The sequence below is a fragment of the Numida meleagris genome, chromosome 10, assembly GCF_002078875.1.
Source record: "Numida meleagris isolate 19003 breed g44 Domestic line chromosome 10, NumMel1.0, whole genome shotgun sequence".
In the NCBI taxonomy this organism is placed as follows: Eukaryota; Metazoa; Chordata; class Aves; order Galliformes; family Numididae; genus Numida; species Numida meleagris.
The window spans coordinates 15818395-15839568 of record NC_034418.1 but is presented as its reverse complement, the minus strand read 5'-3'; the positions used below and the strand labels follow the sequence as shown (position 1 = coordinate 15839568).

The following is a 21174-nucleotide window of genomic DNA, read 5'->3' as shown; positions in this document are numbered from 1 at the left end:
GCATGTCAGACAACTCTTATTTCAAAGATTTTATCAGCTTTAGACGAGTGAATGTTGGGAGTAGGGGGATAGAGAAATCCACACAAAGATATCACAGTACAGCAGCAGAGAGAAAATTCCACTGTCTGTAGATGAAGTGAGCAAGTTACTTAACCCATCCTGCACAGCTTCCTAAATATTTAAGAACACATATTTTGACCTATTCATAGACAGGAGAAAGCAGGTTCTCAAGGATCCTGTGCCTCACCCAGCTTCGCTAAGTCACATGGTGATAGGGTAACAAGAACGGAAAGAGGCAGGACTTGCATCATATTAAATTGATCACATAGAAGAGCTGACGCTTTCTGCCTTGACTTTCCACTGGAACCACTTGCCTCTGCTGATAACCAGAAAGACGGGAGAGCAAGTAAAAATTGCTCAGTAACAGATTACAGGTAGTAATGAAACAGAATGGATAGGACAAATAATTGCATTGATGTTAAGATTACGATTATAAGTAGTAGGTACATTACTTCACTGAAAATTTATGTTATATATCTTTTTTTGTAAAAAAAACCAAAACCGCTTATATCATTTATATACTCCTAACGTGATATTCTTCTGATATGATGTGTTTCTATGGATGTAGCTAGAAATCAAATACATACAAACATTCCCAATAAACCTCTTAGTATAGAGGTCTGGTTTTGGATATAATTGATGGCAATAAATCAAAGTCTATAATTAATACCATCTTTTTGATTGAGCCAGCACCAAAACTATTAAGAAACCTCCCATTTCCTAAATCAGGAATTCAACTTGGTCACTTTCAATTCTAGCAAGAAATCCTGCTGCAAATGGCTGGTAGGAATCATGTGTCAAATCAAGCATGGGACAGGAGTGAAATAATCATCTTAATCTGAGGCATGACTGTATCGCTTTCTACAAAGACCACAATAAGAGCAGAATACCCAATCTGAATATTCCTGCCAGATGCAACAATGCTGGAGCATAATCACAGAGTACACCTTGTCCCAGCAGGGGTTTTGTCTACCAACAATGTTTCAGCAGTCATTAATTTCCTTTTGAATAGGAGTGGCTGACTTATTATTTCACCTTAAGAAAAAAGTCACAGACATGAGAAGATTCATCCTGCTCAGAAAGAACAACTACAGTGTGTGGTATTTCTCAGCTAATCGGGAATTTTGAATTTACTGGAGGCTTTGTTAGTGAGTTCAAAGATCTGAACCGAATTTTTTTTACACCTCATGAGAGCATTCAAATGCCTTATTTCACAGGGGCTGACATGCTCTTTTTATCACTACACTGTTGTGTTTGAAGGAAATCCTTTGCATTTTGATACAGCCTTTTACTTAAAGCATTCAGAGCACAATCAGTATCAAATTTCTTACTAACATTTCTTTTTCAGGAAGGCCAAGACTATGTCAAGGTGATAGTAATGTACACTACGGTCAATGAAGATATCAAGTTTTGAGCATCTCCTAGGATAGTCCAGTACCTCACCAAACTATACCAACATTTGACAAAGAAAGTTTTGTACAATCTTTCAGACATTAAAAAATACTGTCATCTTTCTTCTGGGTGATTAGAAGATAGATATTTATATAGCCCAATAGTGTTCAGTACTATCATAAAAGTCCACAAGAAAGCTAGCACTCTTAGAGCTAGATCCATCTCTCCTTTTAGAAGAATTACAATATCTTCCTTATATTAAAAAGTTGCATATTCTATAGCCATAATTCATTTTGCCCCAAAACCACAGTGTAATTCTAAAGGTAGAAAAGAAACAAAAGACAAAAGGATTTCAAGATAATTTCTATTCAGTTCAAACATATGCCAAGTGATTCAGTAAATATTGAGCACCATCAACCACAAGGGTGTTTGCTGACTTGCAGATAAACTAAAGATATCTGTTGCTGGTAGTAGTTTGAACAGCTGCTGTTTAAATGATTTTTCATTGCTAAAACAGAGATCAAACCGATCTCAGAACAATTACTAAAAGTATTTTAACAAATTTATTTCCAACACTCACCAGCAAATTTCTTGCTTATGGTTATGCAGCAAACAATCGTAGCCAAGTTCTGCTAGGAAGCTGGAGGTAGAATTCTGTCTATCCTTTTCAATCAGCATGGTTGTTTGTCAGTTATGTTAGATAAAATCTTCCTTTTCCATAGCAATAAAGTACTCAGAAGAGCTTCAGCAGCACTAAAAGCATTTGCAGCAACCAACTTCTGGCTATAGCAGGACAATAGGCCACTTCACAGAACAGCTTAGGTTGGAAGGGACCTTGAAGACCTCCCAGTTCCAATCCACCTGACATGTGCTGGTTGCCACCCACTAGGTCAGGATGCCCCTCCAGCCTGGCCTTGAATGCCTCCAGGAATGGGCATCCACAACTTCTCTGGGGAAGTGGCACTGCTTGCCTGTCCACTCTTCTTTAATTACTCTCCTTATACACCCTCTCAGTAAGAGGAGATATATACATAACAAAGAAAACTTTTTTCCTAAGATGGATCAACTGCTTAATGGAAACATTATTCAGCTTGATTTGGTGGTGAAATAAGAAGTGAGAAGCTGAATGATTAGTAACTCCAAGATGACTACACATATTAACAGAGATGCTTATTATATAGATATATTACATTAAGCTTTAATTCTGTCATTCTTATACTGAATTCTTTAGCCTGCCAAGTTACTCTAGGGATCTGAGAAAATGAACTGTAAAATAAGAAACAAAGGATTATTCTTGAAACCAACAGAATTATAATGATCAACAAATAAGGAATTTCAGGACCAAAAGGAGACATCTGTCCTTGCAGTGGCAGAATAAGTTAATGAGGGAGGACAAATGTAAATTTTTATCCCATGATGCTCCATTAAATGCTTAAGATGTGTGCTGAGATAGGTGTTACTATAATAAACATAATAAATGCTCCTTCAGATTTGTGAAAACCAGCATGGAACTGCTGGGGCAATCATTAGGGTTGATTATGGATGTCTCTGATGGAGAGAAATGTCTAAGATCATCTTTACATGTGAGTAATTTCTCCTATTATAGCTCTCTTTCAAATCCACCCTGTTTCTGTGAGCTACTAGAACAGATTATAGTGGGAAAACAATAGCTATATTTTGCATCTGACACAAAAATGAACCTTGAATATAATTTTGAACACAGCTTTGTTTGATTTCCACTCAGAATCACCTCTATTCCTTAATAAATCTGAAGTACCACTGGTGAAACTGGTATAGCTGTCATATATTGACTTAATTCCTGCATGATGAATGAAAGAACATGGAAGAAATGGAGGTGTTCTTTTCTGTACCAGAAGTCTCACAGGTTCTTCTGTTCTCTGTAACACTTTTATTCATTATGGATTTAAGGACATTAGGGATGTTATGGCAATTTTAGGATGACATGGAAATCACCACGCCCTTTTCAGAAACTTCTTAAAAAATGGCTCTATTCCTACCCTGATGTGAAAATAAGTTTTATCATACATTAACAGTACAACTATCTACACAAGTATCTCTATACGTGCATGCAAATCTCTTTATTCTTATTTGTTATTTTTACTGATGTGAGCACGCTGACACACACACACGCATTCTTTTTCTATGTACTCATTGGTTACACTTTAAGGATTTTACACAAAGAAAGCCATTTTATAAATGCAAGATATTACATATCCTAAGAGACATTTACTTATCCTTTATGATCTTGCTTAATGTTTTACTAAATCATGTTTAGCCTGTTGCCTTCCCTCTTATATGCTCATTTACTACAATGAATTTGAGATTTAAACCTGTTCTAAATGGTTCCTTTAAATGTTCCCACATCTGTAGTACAATTCTCCCACAATTTCATCAATAATTTTGAGATATTAACACACAGTAGAGGCACAGTTTCTCCATATCAGAACACTTTCAAGCTACAGTTCTGAGTCAAGCTTGAAAAAAAAAATTGTATGTCAGTGCATGATGATTTATCACTCTTCCACAAAATTTAGTGGATTTTTTTTTTTAAATAAAGGACATTTAGCATCCTAGATCATAAAAAAAATGATAATTCAATTCAAAAGGTGTTCACACAACTCATCTACCATTCAAGCTTTCAGAAAAATGTTTTAGTGGTAATAAGTAAATAAGTTTTTCTTAGTATTCTATGCTGGGGTGCATTTTAATTCAGCTAGAAGACTTAAGTAACCTGCAAACAATCTCACTGTGAGATTTATGGGTGCTTTGCCATTAAGTCTTATGGATGAAGGATAAGACCCAAGTGTGTTTTAAAAGAAAATAGAATAAAAATTGGTTGCTTTCTAGAACTGCATTTGGTCCTAAGCTTCCACAAAAAAACCTTATGCCAGATACACAGCAAGCAATAGTAAAAAGAACCTGTGGATGATACCTGTTACTGCAGAAAGGACAGAAAGTCTAAATGCAGTTCAATGCTGAAAGGATTAATGATTTTAAGTAGGGTTTTTTTTTTAATTGAAAAATGCTCATTTAGAATATTTTTGATTGATATTTTTCATGAGTGAGTAATTTGGAATCATTAACAAAGATTGCAATCAGTTCAAAACACCATCTCATTTCACCTTTGATTCCCCATTAGACATATTCTGTACTTGTCTTAGCTGCGTTTGCTACTGGAAAGCACAAAGTTCTTTTTCCAGGATAAATACTTCCCTAGTTTGCGTAGAATCTGAATGTAGATTACTCAAAGAGGAAAGCAATGAACATTCACAAAAGCTAACACCTTCTTGTTTCACAGTCAATTATTCATGGTTCCAGTCTATAAGACCATTTTTCTCTCCTTAAATAACCGAGTACATCTCATTTACATGCTGAAGCTGTGCACTGAGGGAAAGGGAAGGAAAGCTAGCCTACACATTTGATCCAAGCATTTATGCACATGATGAATAAACTTACAAGACACACTTTGGCCAAATAGGGAACGTTACATTAATGAAAACCACCAGTGGCTCATGGTCCTTACAGTTTTTACTCTGGTATTCAACACAATATGCAATTGTTGCTATGGCAACTGCCACAACTCTTGGCACCAAGATAACTCTCAGATAAACGGATCTTTGTCAGAGCAAACTCCAAAGCCAGCGTATATGAAAACTGCGCTTCTTTGGTAGGGGGAATTTGCAGAGTTAAGTTGGAAGGATAAATTCAGTGCAGGCCTGAGGGAAAGCACAAGCCTAACAACAGAGGCGAGGCTCTGCTGCAGAGACGAGCAAAGGGGAGTGTGGCTGCAAGTGGAAAGCCATAGCCCCTGTGCACTGCACCATGGCACTTGGAGGGTCACCCCACAGCATCCCAGGAAAGATGTACAGGAATCACATCCACATGGCGCTGCCAGGCAGAACTCCTGCTTTGTGGGTTTGACCTCAGGTCTGCTGGAATCTGGTTATTTCAGGGGGTTCTGGATCAGAGTGCAGGATAGAAAAGGAAATTAAGTGACCGGAATTTTTTTTTTTATACAGAAAACAGCTTATTTCAGTGGCTAAGGAAATTCACTATAAAAAAGGAGCCCTCTTGTTTCCAAGCAGCAAGTGAAGGATTTTTATAAAAATATAGCCAAAAAAAGGCAGCTAAGTGATACTATAGAATGACCCATTGATGAGAACAAGATCTTGCTTTCATTGACATTAATTAAGATGTATTCTGTGGAACCTGTATTGTAGCACTACATCCTTCCACTGATGATTAAAGCAGGGAAGAGTCATCTACCAAAATTTCATCAACCCACAGGTGTTAAGTTCTAAAATCACTTACAGCTCAGTTTTTAATGCATGAAGTCCAAGTGAATAGGTGTTCGCAGTGCGATAAAGAACAAAAGTAAAAGCAATAGAAAGTTGTTCATTTCACAGCTAATAGGGGAACATCACTATGTTAAGTTTTTTGGCAAACTGAGCATAAAAGCAAAAAGAGACATTTAGACATTTTTCTTTGTTTGCTCTTTAAGAAAACTCATGTTTATATGCCTAAGGGAAACCACCACATCCAAAGGGAAAGCATCTCCACAGATTATCTGTAAGTAATTCTATTCTACATGCTGTTTCGATCAGTGTAATAATTCATAGGTATGTCATATATTGATATACCTCTGTGACTTACTTTATTTTGAGCCTCAAAATGAAAAGCAGAACACAGTATTTTATTTATGCAATGCATTACTTTTTGTAGCTACCGCTATATGCAAATCTAATAATATGAAGCTCTTCTAGACTGTTTGTCAATATCTCATATGCGATTCCATCTTCATGCTTTTGCACAGTCATTTTCAGCCTATTTGGAACTCTATTCTAAACTGGAAAAATGTTAGCATACATTAATTGGAACAATTGCTTGCTATATCAGAGAGGTTGATTCTTGATCTTATTTTCCAAATGAGTTATTGAACTGCCAGATTACAAAACTCAACCACTCACTTCCTTGTGCAAGTATTTTTTCTGCAAGAGAATCATAATAAGATTATTGATCCTTTCTCATCTGTTTTAAGGCAGAAAGCTACGCATGTAGGATTTAAGGCTCTGGGCACTTTTTATCTCATATCAATAGAATTTGCAATCTCTGTATTTCAAGGATAAAACAGAGAAGTAAGGCATAAATAAGAAACACTAACATTTAAATCCAAGGAGTTTCGTTTCATTATACCTGTTTGATCCTTTAGGAAATAGAGGCGCAGGCATTGAGGCAGTGACTTAGGAGAAAGAACTCAGGTCTTCAAGGCAGGAGGGCAAGCTCTACACCAGGCTGCTTCTCCCATCCTCTCTATAATAAACTGTGGAAGGGATGTTGGGAAAACAATACTTCGAGGGAAGGAAATGCACAAGCAGTCTATCTGACAAGCCCCTCGCTGTTACAAAGTGGACTGAACAGAGTAGCAGGACTCCAGCAACCTCATTTCCTTCGGTGTGAGCTACTGCTGGAGACAATTCTAAACTTTCCTCATCTACAACATGCTGTCTCAGGGTGTGCTCCTCCCTCTTATCTCTTCTTTTCCTTTTCCATCTAGCGCCTGAAAAGTGTCCTGAGGGTTTGACAGTTTCTAATTTAATCACTTCATCCTTCTGTATGGAAGACTGCTGAGCACCACACAGTGAAGTTACTACCAGCCTGGAATTTCTGAATATCTGCCTGTCCTCTTATCTGCTTCAGAGCCAGACTCTTGATATCTAACTCCCCTCACACAGTGTCTGTGATGCTGTAACAAATAAAAGTTACAAATAATTCTCTTAGCTGTGGAAAATAAAGGCTGCATTTGCCACCACATACAAACAAAAAAAGCCTATCTGTAGAGAAAGATTGTTTCCTAAGGATTTCTTTTAGCAACTAGTGTACTAGGAGTTTAGTTATTAAAACAAGCATTAGATTATGAAGTGGGAGAAGGACTAAGAAATACACATTTGATCTAGCCTCGGAGGACACAATTCAATTCCCAGGTTGCTGTATTCTTCAACTCACCATTTTTTTTAAGGGCCTCTAAAAACAGTTTGGCTATACTTCCTGTCCTCCACAAAAGCAGACTTTCAAACTAAACAAATAAATGTTTTCACTAATGTCTGGTCAAATGCTCAGATGTGATGAAATCTCCCGCTACTAGTCCTTTAAAACAAAGCAGGCACTTGATGAGGCATAATTTTGAATTATTGCCACTCATCAATTCTGTCAGTTTGTTCCCCACTAGAGTTCCATGAGTGATTTATTTTTCCATTAGAGATCCCTAGCAGTTCTATGAATTATTCAGGATGAGCCTGAAGTTCATTTTGGGATTCCTGGGTGAATCAAAACATTTCTGTGTCTATTTTATTTATTTAATACCACAAGCAGTCAAGTCCTGACCACATGAAAGATAATTAAACAAACATAAAGCAAAGTAGAGCATAAGCACAGATATACACGTCATCAGCGCTGCCCTAAGCTGAAGGTAAGTGAACTTCATTCCTTCCATTGTGTCAGACAGCACTCTGATTGCCCACAGGTACAAGTACGTACATGCACTTAACTATAAATACAGTAACACCACCCTATAATGCTGCACCATTCATGTGCCCATGGCAACTCTTCTGTGCACTCATATTCCATGCCTGACAGAAGACCTTTGTCTCTTCTGTCAAAAGCTGCACAACATTCTGTGATCAGAGAGCAATGGCCAAGTTGGCTGATGATGCTGAGGAGCCATCCATCTCCTTATATCGCAGTCATGGCCATCCTATGATTGAAAGCTGCAAGCTCCGCAGAACTCATATGTCTCTGGCAGAATAGTAAGAAAACATGACCTTTAGACTTAAAAAAAAAGCAGAATTATACTGCAAGTGGTACTCTAACAGCTACTGGCTATACTAAGACCTTGGAGGTACTTAATCACTTACAGCTAATCAGTAAGGTCATCTAGAATCTTCCCACATCTTCAGCAGGAAGCAATCATATACACCTCAACCACTAGAATACCAAAAGATTTTCTGCTCTTTTTAAGCTTTAAATAGTTCCGATGTTCCTCTGAAGTACATTTGGTAGTAATCACCCTTCGAAGTTTTAGGAATTACACTATCTTCTTCCAGGCTCAGTCTGCCGGTCAGCACATCAGAGATCATCGCTGCCAGTCATTCCCAAACATGTTGGGAATCTGTGATTAGAAACACTAACAATGGGATTTCACAGATGTAGGTCCCATGCTTTCAGTAAAGACCAGGCAGCTGCTGGCAACGGAGAAATATTTAATAACTCCTTATCCCCTAAATAAACAAGGTACTCTAAGCATTGAATGCTAAGCAGTGCTTTAGCGTGTGTTCATCTTAACCCTACAAAATTATGCTGAAATATTATGGTTTCTTCTGAGCACTTTGTAGCCAAGGCTCCTTGCCTCAACAGATGGAGTAGTTCTGATGTATCCATGCTAACACATTCAGCCTGTAAAAGTAGAAGATTAAGTTCAAATTTATCAGAAAAATCACATCAGATAGGATGCTGTAATCTTTATATCCTTCTGAGGTATGACAAACAGAAAAAGCTGTCTGTTATGTTTAAAATAGGCAAATGATAGCTGAAATGGTTGCTAAAAGTATTTAACAGCTACAGAATACTAGCTGAGGCCAAGTAGGACAAACAGCCCCAAGACATATATATCATCTTGAAGAAGGGTTGATCCTCATTACATGGATTTCCCAGCTCACAGTAATGCATCATCTAACTCCCAAAGGCACTGCACACACCACAGCTCAACATAGCAAAAGAACAACGTTCCAGTTATGAGCTGAATTTCAAAATTCATGAAGAACTGGTGAATACAGGTAGAGATAACGTTATGAGATGGCTCTGTGTAGCCACCCATGAGGAAGACTGGCAAAGAGCAGAATATATCAGGACTAGACTGGTTTTCTCTCTCTGAAGCAACACAGTGGTTGTAACAGAACTTAGGAGTGGGGCCAAATTGGATTTGGCTTTCAAAAAACAGATAATCTGGTGATAAGTTTCAACATTAGATATTAATTAATATTGATGGAACATTCTGAGAAAAGACTACTCAGAACCTGAATAGGATATAGAGAAAAGGCCACAAATAAAGCTCTGTTGCAGTCAGTACAAACACACATCTTCTAATTTCTACTCAGGAGGCAAAACTTCCCCAAGATTGTAACTTCCACAGAATATCTCCCTTAAAAAGACAGGGAAGAGCTGTTTCTCAAAGTAGATCAGTATAAAATCATCAGAATATAATTCTCAGAGAATCAGATCTTCAGAAAGAAACCAACCCCTTTAAGTTCAACTCCAGCATGCTAGTTGGCATATTCCAAACTTCTCCATGGTTTCAATAACTTCCAACTGGAGAATGAGAATCACCATTTTAAAATGGCTCCTAAGCTTTCAAACCCTGGAGTTAAATCAAAATCACTATCACATTCTTGTGAATGCACCAGAAAGAACATGTCTTGCTAGTTTGAGACCAAGGACAGCTAAGTGCCCGGGTCGTCTGAGTGTACTTTTTGTACTCTGAGTTTGATGGTGCGTGGTCCTGAATCCACAGCTCTGACACATAAGAGCTTCTCAAATAAGACTTTGTTAGAATTGAACTTTCTGAAGATACAGCATATTTAAATAAAATTAAACTCCCTCTAAGCGTTCTGATCAGCTCTCTGCACAGTTACACATTCTGATACTTTTCCCCTGCTGGCAATCTACATTCACATCTCGAGCTACTAAAGTGCAGATCAAAACCTTTCCTTAGCCACAGACTTTCAGAAGTCTGTTCATCCTTTCCCTTCAAGCTAAATTTTTTTAATGGAAAACTTAAGTTACACCAACCTATTGTGGGAAACACAATGAAAACTTTGACAGCTGAAAGTCTAAATACCAAAATAAAACAACTGATAAGCCATTCTCATCACAGCTTCTTTATGATTCCTTAGAATTATAGGTCTTTAGTGGTACTAGGCTTAATAACATAGGAAGTCACTGCCTTGTCTTCTTTACTAAATGCCAAGATACAGAAATGAATGCTACCTCACATTTCTTTCTGTTACTCTCATGGCTGTGAAGTAAACATTTCAATCAACTTGTGAAGCACTTTTCCCTAAACTATATGATTGGTATTACACTGAAATTCCAAGCTGGAAAAAAAAAAACAGATACAGGAATAAGCAGGCAGAGTGGACGTAACACTGTAATGCAATGGAAAGCACAGCAAAGACTGCAGGGTAGCAAAGCCCCAGGCTACAGCAAATGAGGATACGCTTAAATGCAGCAACCACAGACACAGCAACAAAGAAAAGAATCCACTTACCTTCCTTCCAAAGGCCTCAGGTACACAGGGATCTCCAACAAAACACCCTTACCTCCATTGCCAACCCTTAAATGAGGTCTGGGAAGGGGTGGATCCTGGCTCCACCCCTTCTGGTCACTCAGCTACATTGCATGCACCTGAGCTCCCCTGGGTTGGCTGCCTTTCCACCAAGTGCTTAATCACTGGATTAAGCCATGACTTAGCATTTCCAGTACAGAGGAACAAGCTCAACAGTGCAGACAGACAGATTGACAGAGAGTAAATGTGGATCAGAATTTGAATGCAGAAGTTGATGTAGTATATAACGTATAATGGCAACAGATAAGCAGACCTGAATGAAAATTTAACTTCCTCAGCATAGAATTAATTCCCATGTCCTTTCAACCTACAGCAAATATGAAGGCTCAGTAAATTCTAAATTAATTATTTTGAGTCTGACTTTTCTATTTGCAGTTATTGCCAAACTGGTTATCAGGCCTAAGTACATCAGAAGAACTTGCCAATTTTGATACTTAGGCTCTTTCATTTGAGTCAATTCCATATGAATATTTAGTATTTACACCTGAAGATGTAATGCATCTTTCAAAACCTGGAAAAAATATACTTTATTATGTTAAACTAAGTGCTAAATTGTTACAGCAACACCTGGATGGAATTTTGAACTCTCTGCTATCAGATTTAAAATGCTTGTTGTCCTAGATGGCACATGTAAGTACCTAGCAGCATCTTCTCTCTTCTAGCCTTTTGTATTTATCTTACCTTTAATGCATCGTGTTTCTCATTAGTTCCAACAATCAAAATTTCTGCCATATCCTCAGCATGCTCAGACCGTGCGTGGACAAACAAAGCTCTGCCAGCTTCTGATACATTCTTTAGTGCAACTAAAGACCCGTCGTGTTCCACCTTAAAGTCTGGGTTAGAAACTTCGAAGTTCAATTTGTTATTCCCCTTGCAGTCATCAAACACCACTGGGGAAAAAAAAGAAATAAAAAGAAAAATGAGAAAATGTAAGTTTAAGTATCCACTTTGGAACACAGACTTCAAAAGTTTTTATGTTATTGGCTTATCTACAGATCTCAGGAAGAAATGGCTCCAATCTAAGGGAATACTTTCAAACATTATATTTGTATGGCTATAATATTTCACAGAGAATCTTATGAATATGCAGTTTCAGAAGGATGAGGAGATTTTTACCATACTGACTGGGGAGGGAGGACATAAACTACTCACTTTAGACATGAACATTTTCTGATCACTCAAACCAAAAGCACAAAACGAACACCTAATTCTACAAATTGGGCAACAGCAACAGAGGCCTTGCTATTCTCCTCATTCACTGTAACAAGTGAGATACAAAGGCTCTTCTGCTGCCCAAGTGGTTTCAGATATCCAACATATCTTTCTTTAGTTTTGCTGTTGGCTGTTTACAAAATATTCAATTTCACATTCTACTGCAAAAGTGTTACATAATTTAAAGAACAAATTATAGTATTTCTTATTATTCTTACTAACCGCCAGTAGTGCGATGCATGAGCTGCACTACCAATATACCCAAGAAGAACTCTTATTTAAAAAACAGCCTTCAAAAACCCTGTTTCACTTTACATGAAGTACTTACAATATTTATGAAAGCTGACAGAGAGAAAAATGTCCCTAAAGACAAAGATTTGAGACTTTGCCTCACGTTCCCTCTATGAGCTCAGTAGATTCACTTTGCACAAAACACTGCAATAAGCATTACTGGTGTAACTACAGCCATATGATCAAGACGCCTTCATCAAAAATTTTTAATTTCTAAGTAAACTTTTCCTGTTTTGACATCTGAATGATGTATTTACATGTGTGATGCTTTTTCTTTCCCCTAGACAATCTGATCTATATTTCATGCCTGTTCTTTAAGTTACTGTGCTGTAGAATTTTGCTTATCTGTACGTTCCTGCTATTTTGATCTTACATTTCAGTTCCACTGGGTCTTTAAAAGCTGCCTTACAGACAGAGATACAGACTGCAGTTGATCAAAGACAATAGTTTTACTGAAAATAAAGCACTTTTAATAATTTTTTAAATTCATTGTACACATTATCTTGTTCCATTTGATTGGTATTTTTAAAGGAAAAAAAGTAAATCCTAGATTCTCTCACAGCTTGGCCAAGTCCTAGAGTTAAATCACAGAAATTTTCATTGTGGATAGCCATACATTTGCCACTTTGTGGAATTTTGCTGAAAGCAAGAGAGATTATAAATAAAAAAGAAACCACCAGGATTTTGATGGAAGGTTCTTTGTTGGCAAGGCCTCCCCGATGTTAAACCACCTCTTGCAGCTGATGTTGGTGATATGACAGGCATTTAACAGATTCTCTGTAATCTCCTAAAGCTATCAGCCCACTAAAAGACAAAATTTCCCTGTCACCACAAATGTGGGAAATTGAAATTCACTATGCTAATCACTGTCTAGATTACAGTCTTGATGAATTATGAGTGGATTCTCATTTAACTTATTCTACTCCACCCCTTAAAAAACAATGACACAGGGCCTTTGGCAGGTACCTTGTTATACTGAATCAGTCTGTACTTCTCACAGTCCAAAGCTGCTGGTGATCTAGTGGTCTTATTAATAGCACACAACGGGAAAATTTGGCATCTCTATTTGAGAAATTAATCACATCAAGAGTAAAATGTCTCCCAGCAAAGCTTAAATAAAATAAAAGAAAGCCTAACAACTATGACAGAGTAATCACTTAAAAACAAATGTCAGAGTTCAGAGCAATACTATAGCCAAATAGCACAAGTCATATTCAGAAAGTAGCCATGCTGCACTGTGCTTCTACAAGTGGGGTGAGGCTGCTGGGAGTGCACTTCTCCCACCTTGCTGTTCAGCGTCACTTTTCTTGAAGTGCTTGCATTGCTGCCATCTGCATACGCTGCAGAAATTCAAAGACCACGTGCAGAGCTGACACATGGAATTAGAAGAGGTAGTTGGATGTATATTTTATATTCACTTGGAGTTATGAATTTTGAACTTTCAGACCTTTTATATTTTGCTTGTACATTGGTCCTGCTTTATGAAACTCTGCACTTTTTCCAACAAAGAGCAGAAGCAAAGTTGCTTAAAAGTGAGAAACTTTTCTTACTGTATCTCATCCAAAAGCACTGATGCTTTCTATTCCCAAGTCTACCACAGAAACGAAGGTAATTCACAAGGTTAGTAGCAAGGAGAAGAAAAGAAAATGAAAGGGCTATAAGACATAGTGATATGTAGGAGAGAAATTAGAAGTGGATAGAAGGAGATGAAGTGATGATCATAAGGATAGAGAGCACTGAAGATTATGTGGACCAGGGGCCAACGGAGATGATGTCAAACCAAATTGTTAAATTGTTATGAGAGTTTAAAAGAAATGTAGCCTTAGATAAAATCTCTATTCTGAAGCGAGAGGCAGATGTGAACTTTATGAGAATGATGACGCCTTCTGGATTCGGATTACCAGATTCCAAATAATTCTCACAATGCCCCTTCACCAGGAACATTTGTTCCTTAAGCTCCTGTGGCTTCTGAGAAAAAGCCAATGAAGGTACATGAGCTGTCTGTACCAAGCTCCAGTACAACTACGTAGCCTATGGAGCTAGTCCTGACACCAGCCATGCTTCCCTGCCCTTTCAGACACTCAAGTGAGACCTGTGGACCTTCAGCTTTAGATGTTTACTCAGATTCCTTTCCTGGGCTGCTACATCTATCTTAAAAGCCTACAAATTTGTGATACTCCAAAAGAGCAGAGCCTATTAGATATAAGGCAAACAGAACTTCCAGTTTGTATTCTGTGGTGAAGAAAACTTGCTTTGTGCACAAAGCCCGTGTACAAGTCTCAATGTTAAAGCTATATAGAGCGATAGTGAAGTACTTATGCCCATCAAGATCAAATATGTACTAATCAGTATAACAAGATAGCAGAGAGGTTTTTTGAGATATGGGTTGTGGGAAGATTCTATACATAGATTCTATAGATTCTATATCTATATATAGATTCTATAGCTAAAGAAAGCTTTCTAGCTAACCATTAAAAGAAGGTGCTGAGTGGATGCTGAATAGCTGTAATTGTGGGGTTTTAACTAGAGGTTAATCAAACACCTAGTTAATCCAGTCATTCAAAATCAATCTCAGTACCTAATCCCGTTTCAAATCAGAAGGATGGACTACTTGGCAACTTGAAATCTCTTCCATGTATTGAAGACCTACATTCAGTACCTTTCCATGTCCATTCAGGTCTACACTAGACTTACATCTGTGAGGTTCCTGAAAAAAAATAAAGCTAAAAAAATGCAGTGAACTAATCACTGTGAGCTACTATACAGCTGTTCCATCCAGGTGAGTGCTGGGCTAGCTTTGACGCTGGAAAGAGCCTGGAATCTTTCCTAGGACTGATGGAAACCTGGGCACTGGACTGAGATATTCTGAAACCAACATGAACAAGCACATGCAAGAAGAAAGGAAACATCTCAGAGAGTTCCACTGAGCTGAGTGATCAAAGGTGCTATGTTTCAGGAAGAAGGTATGTATGCCTCTTTTCAGAAATAAAACATGCCACTATGAACAGTTGTCTTAATAAGAACTATTCAGATTAGTATTTAAACAGTGCCCAAATAACAATAAATAAAAAGTTACCAAAGTCTATGTCAGTTGGATGGATTTGCTCTAAGGAGTCTGCTAAGGGGAGAGAGGAGACGAAACCATCTGGCAGTCTAACATGAAAATGTTGTCTCCCAGTACATAACATTTTGCTGCCTGACAACCATGATGACATGTATTTATGATGTATTATGTTTATGATGTTCATGCATTTCTCAGAGATTAGGTATGAGGAAAACCATGGGACAGATGACTGACATTATTCATACTACGCAGCAGCAGTATAACAGATTGGATGAACAGTAACCTGTTGAGCACCCACGTGCACTAAATCTTCCCAGATCCTCTTACACACTCACTTTGTGTTAGAGCTGAAGAAGTTCAGCTAGAACTGTAGGTTCTTCGGAGCAAAGACCAATTGCTTTCTGTGCATCTGTAGAGCACTTGAAAAAAAAATGATTTATGGTTGGTGCTCAAGGTGCTGCAGAAGGGCAAAAAATTAATAATAGGAGCTGTTCAGCTATAGTCATAAACTAGAATTTTGGAAATCCTGTAGCAGATGACTACAGAGTGATTGTGTCTCATTGTCAAGAACTCAATAGGCAATTAAAAACACTGATCTAATGTTTATTTACATGAAGGCAGAATTCTTAATTTATTGATGCATATATGACTCTTCTGATGTTGCTAGTCATGCTCCAGCTGCCAAATGAACATCTTTATTGTGCTTAATATACCATATGGTAAGAGACAGGCTCCAAAACTCCATACAAGCAAAATGAAAATACTGCCAAGCATCTCCCAATGAAAAACAACATGCATGTCACTCATCTCCCTCTGTTCATTTCTCAGCCTCCTGTACTAGACTTCTACAGCTTTCTTTAAGAAAGTGTGTGAGATGTTTGGAGTATTTTCGTCCACTTTGGTCACTGACTTTGAGTTTATCAGAATCAAGGCAACTACTGGAAAAAGCAATCTTCTGTAATACCACAAGTCCACATTGTAATGATGAGAAACTGAAGCTGTGATTTGAAATACTACCTTTAAAAGATCTCAGCAAGAAATCTCAAGTTCCCAGTATTCATCTTTCAGTATACCCCATACTGTTGTCATGATGTGCCACACACATGAGGGTTCTGTACAACTGCAAACGTTTCAAAGAGCACCATCTTAAAATATTGAAAGGTTAACAGCTGGACCTCTCTTGTAAACTATGTCAAAAGAAAAAATGCCAAAATAGATTTCTTATATTCAAATGCACATTAAGCTGATATATTCCTCTTTCAACATCTTTTCTTTTTCCCCAGAAGTTTAATTTAATTCTCAGAAGTTTAATTTGTTCTCAATAGAAATACAGTATCCATAATTTTCTCTCTGACAAAATCTCTACAGAGGTATTTTGAATAATTAAATACACACATTTATCTATAAGCACACAGAACTTACTCTGTATGTCTCTCTATACAGGCACACAAATTTTTATGTTAGCTAATCATAGCTAGCAACAAAACAGCTCTTTAGTGAGAAAATTTCACATTGAAAATACATACCAAACACAGATTCCTAATTATTATATCAATGAATGTTAGGATCCTTTTGGTAAATACAGTCTAGCCTTGTTCAAATCAGTGGGAGTCAACATTAAAAAAAACAATGTAGGATAAAATAATCTATTTTAAGATGTAAATTCAGATCAAATTGAAAAGATGAGTCGTTTTCTACTACAGAAAGCTGTACCTGAGAGAGGTCTAGAGAGGTGAGAAAAGTATGTTACAGCTGCACAAAGGCAAGTTAACTTTCCCACCCAGCAGGGAACCCTCGTCTGTGCTGAAAAGCCTTCCCCGCTCAAAGGTATTAGCAAAATACAAAAGTTAGACAGAAGCTGTTAAACAGACAGTTGATCTTCATTAGCTACAAAGAGAAAAGTGATGGTTGAAGCAAATAGAAATGCTTCTGAGTGCTGGAGTATACAAAAATTCACAAATTGCCATGACCTACCAAGGCTCTCGTTAGCAATAAACAAGAGCAGTGACCGAAAGCAGCAGGCAAGCACTGGGGAGATGGAAACTGGTCACCACGTGGCAGCAGTCGCAGTGCTGAATGCTGGACTCTGCTATGTGGTGTCACACAGCAGCCCAGCACCATGTAAATGAGAAGTGTTACAAGCCTTCAAGAGATCAGTTAGCATGTCAGTGTGGATAGGATGAAATATGCCTTGAACCAAAACATCTGGATAGCCTAAAACTATCTCAGAACAGAAGAGGAAACTCTTACAAAAGCTTATGACAAAAGCTGAGAAACAAAAGAAATCCTGCTTTTCAAGCCAACCCTATTGTCAGTTAGGAGAAATGGCTTTTCTCCCTTCCTCTGAGATGCCTTCAGGATAACCTCTGGAACATGGGCTCTGGCAGAGAGCCCACAGCCTGTTTATTTATGCTGTTTTTCTTCAAGAATTCCTGAACAGGAGAAGAAAAAGGAACAGAAAGAGAAAAAAATACAGTCCCATAACACTTTGGGGAGCAAACTGAATTCCAGGCAAGACACAGGCAACAGTCAATTCCAACCTTTTGAAGGAAAATAATTTCTTAGGGCATAAGGCAATTAGAACACATGCTGAGAGATGGAAATGGAATGAATGGAACAAAAACACTGCTAGAAAGTCTCTACTTTCACTCCACAGCCTGATTTTGGGAGCAAGCAACAGTACAGTTTCATTCCAAGCTACAAACACCCATCATGGACAAGCTGCAAGTTCACTTTAGAAAATCCCTCCTCAGATTTACGTTCTACAAAGTTGGTTCCTCTAAACTGAATTCTAAGCTAAAATGTAACAGACAGCAGGAATTGTGTCTGGAACTGCGGAATTCATTGGGTGACCAATTCCAAACATACATTGGAAAGCAAAGCATGTCACAATTTTGGTGTCAGCCCTTATCTCCATCTTCCTATCTCCGGCACATGTGGCAAAGACTTACCACCACAGCACTATGTATATTTTATTGGAAAGTAAAAAAGGAAACAAACAAAAAAAAAACAAACCAAAAAACAAACAAACAAAGAAACCTGAGCAAAGAAAGATCGACTTTTAGAAAATTGAGGCTTTTTTCCTTCAAACGTGAGTTTAGATATTTCATATCTAAAAGCGTTCTAGAAATAATAAGATTGTGCCTTAGAAAAGCTGCAAGCAAGACTGAAAGATTTCTTCACACATAAAAATAAGATTTTTCTTAAACTGGGCGTTCAAGAAAATCAACAAAATGAGTTTTATGAAAATTCTTTTTGCTGTTTTTTTAACAGTTCAGTGTTAAATTCTGGTTATGCAACAGAATTGTTACAGAATGATCTCAAAAAATCCATCAAAGAGCAGCGGGCTATTATCTTCTATTGCATGTTTACGATTCTGTTCTATGCATCTTTCTTTATGTGCCCTTCAAAATAAATTATAATGATGACTTATTTAGCATATAGATAGTCAAAAACTGTGGAGATAAAAACAACAGTACAATGTTCATCAGAATATTTTAAGGATTGCTGAACACGCAAATGCACATCTATATTCAGCTTCTTTAGAAGAACAAGAACTAAACAACAGACTCGATCCTTGCGCACATTTACAATGTATACAAAAAACAAATTACCTAAACTGACAAACATCTCTGTGCAATTTCTGTGTGAGGACAAGATCTGAGCATATTCCTGTTAAAATGTGCAAATCAGGCCAATAGTTCATCTAGCGGGCAGTAGGATGTACCTATCTGCCCTTCAGAGGATATGCTTTCAACCATATTACTGCAGCTATCAATAGTAACAGGGGGTTTTTTGCACTGTAAAAACACATGGGAAGAATACACCACAGAGATTAGATAAGTTTCCCTCCGCCAAGGGGCGGGATTTCACCCAGAAGCCAGCCACAGCCAATAAAAAATGCAACATTTTAGATGAGAATAAACACACTGGTCCCTCTCCCATGTTACCTGGCCACCACCACCAGTCTTTGCAGGAAAAATTATTGATGCTTTGAAATTCTCTAATGCACTTCAACTGAGCCAAAAGTGATACTAAAGGCTTCCTCTGCCTTTATGTAATGGGTTCTATGTGTGATTCCAGAATGAGCAGCTACCTTCCCACTGAAGAACCACCTTAGCGATTTTCTGTTCCATCTGTGCTTACCTCCTGCTATACTGAGTGCTGCATTCTGGTATCTTTGCATATCCCATCCAGCTCTCTGCCTCTCTGCTCCTAGCACATCACACCACCACTTGGCTAGGTGTTGGTATGGCACTGGGTACCCTGAGCTAGAGGTGAACAACCCTGCCCATAACCAGAAGTCATGTTGGTTGGGAATTCCATGAGTATTTTCACAGAGCTCAAAGCACTATGTGAAGAAAGTGGCTCTATCAACAAAGCCAAACATTCCTGCCTTTTTTGGCAAATACGCATCCCTGTTTATCTTGCCTTATGGTTCCTCTTTTCTTCCTCCCAGACGGAAGAATCCCTCAGTTTCATCTCATGTTCTTCAGCAAATTCCCTTCCAAAACAGGACTCCATCAGCAGTCTTTGACTACTTGAAGTTTTGAGAAAAAACGAACAGAACAATCATGACTGAAGGCACTCTGTACCAGCTCACATTGCATGACATCTTCACACATCCTTCTGGTGCCTGTTGTCTCATTTAGGGCAAAAATGTAATCAAGTGGAAGGAGCTGTAATGACTTATTATCAGCTGGAAGTTAACTTATTTATTACAATGTAGGCATCTTATTCACTGATTGCTTAGGTCAGTGGCTGCATTATAAAGTCAGTGATACTACAGTTTCTCCTTTAAGCCCTAGAGAAAAATTACTGTTAAAAAAAAAAAAAAAAGCAATATTAGTGGCTTTGTTTGAAGAAAAAAATTATAAACACTGTCACTGATGTTCTGAGCCCAACACGCAGTTCAGTTTAAATGGAGTTGTTGTCCCTTTGGAAATGCAGACTTAAAGCGATACTGTATTTGTGTAGCTAGCCTCAAAGGAGCTGTCACATCTAGGGGGGAATATGACATTTCACTGTTAACAGTGTCGATTCTGAACAGTCTAAATGAGTCCAAATCCAGAAGGGATATGTAGAAAAGACTCTTTTAAACTTTGTTAGTTTCAATGAAAATGTTTCCCATCACAATGCAAATGATCCATACTTTTCCATTTCTGCAGACTAACATAACATTTTGCTAAGAATCCCAGGAGAACATATAATCAAATTAATTTTAGATTCTTACAACATTTTCACAGGCTGATTCCAAGACACAAGCAGACAGAATCAAACACATTCAACTGTATTCAATATGTTGCGGTTCTACAAATTACTGCAAGAAGTTTGTCGATCCAAAATTAATTGTATCCTAGAGCAGAGTAAGATGGGAAGGTCTGAGTTCATACAGGGCTTCCCAGTGGGATATAATCCATTATTTCCCTTGAATCCTGGATGAATAAAACTTCAAGAGGCAGTGTACTCCTGACCATGTATTTTCTTGGCTTCTGCACAAACACAGATCTGATCTTTGAGCAGTCATGCTAAATGCTACCCAAAACAAGTTGCTTGATATATGTAATTTATTAAAAACGAATCAGCTGAGGTTATACCCAGCAGAAGAAGCAGGGTCCCAGGAGATTTAACTATGTAAATAAATTGCTGCGGCAGATGTCAAAAAGTAACAACAAGCAAACGAAGAGTAACAACTGCAGGAAATAAGGACAGCACCAAGCCGCACAAACAGTATCTT

The 21174-nt window shown here is 37.9% G+C and overlaps 1 protein-coding gene across 7 annotated transcripts in view; it reads right to left on the bottom strand.

Moving 5' to 3' along the window:
* Positions 1-21174, bottom strand: part of CDH13 (cadherin 13) — a 449261-nt gene that overhangs the window by 283725 nt on the left and 144362 nt on the right. For all 7 annotated transcript variants that reach the window (XM_021408565.1, XM_021408564.1, XM_021408562.1 and 4 more), the window contains exon 3: positions 11552-11760. In XM_021408565.1, coding sequence (XP_021264240.1) covers positions 11552-11760 — 209 coding nt within the window. The remainder of the gene's footprint in view (positions 1-11551; positions 11761-21174) is intronic.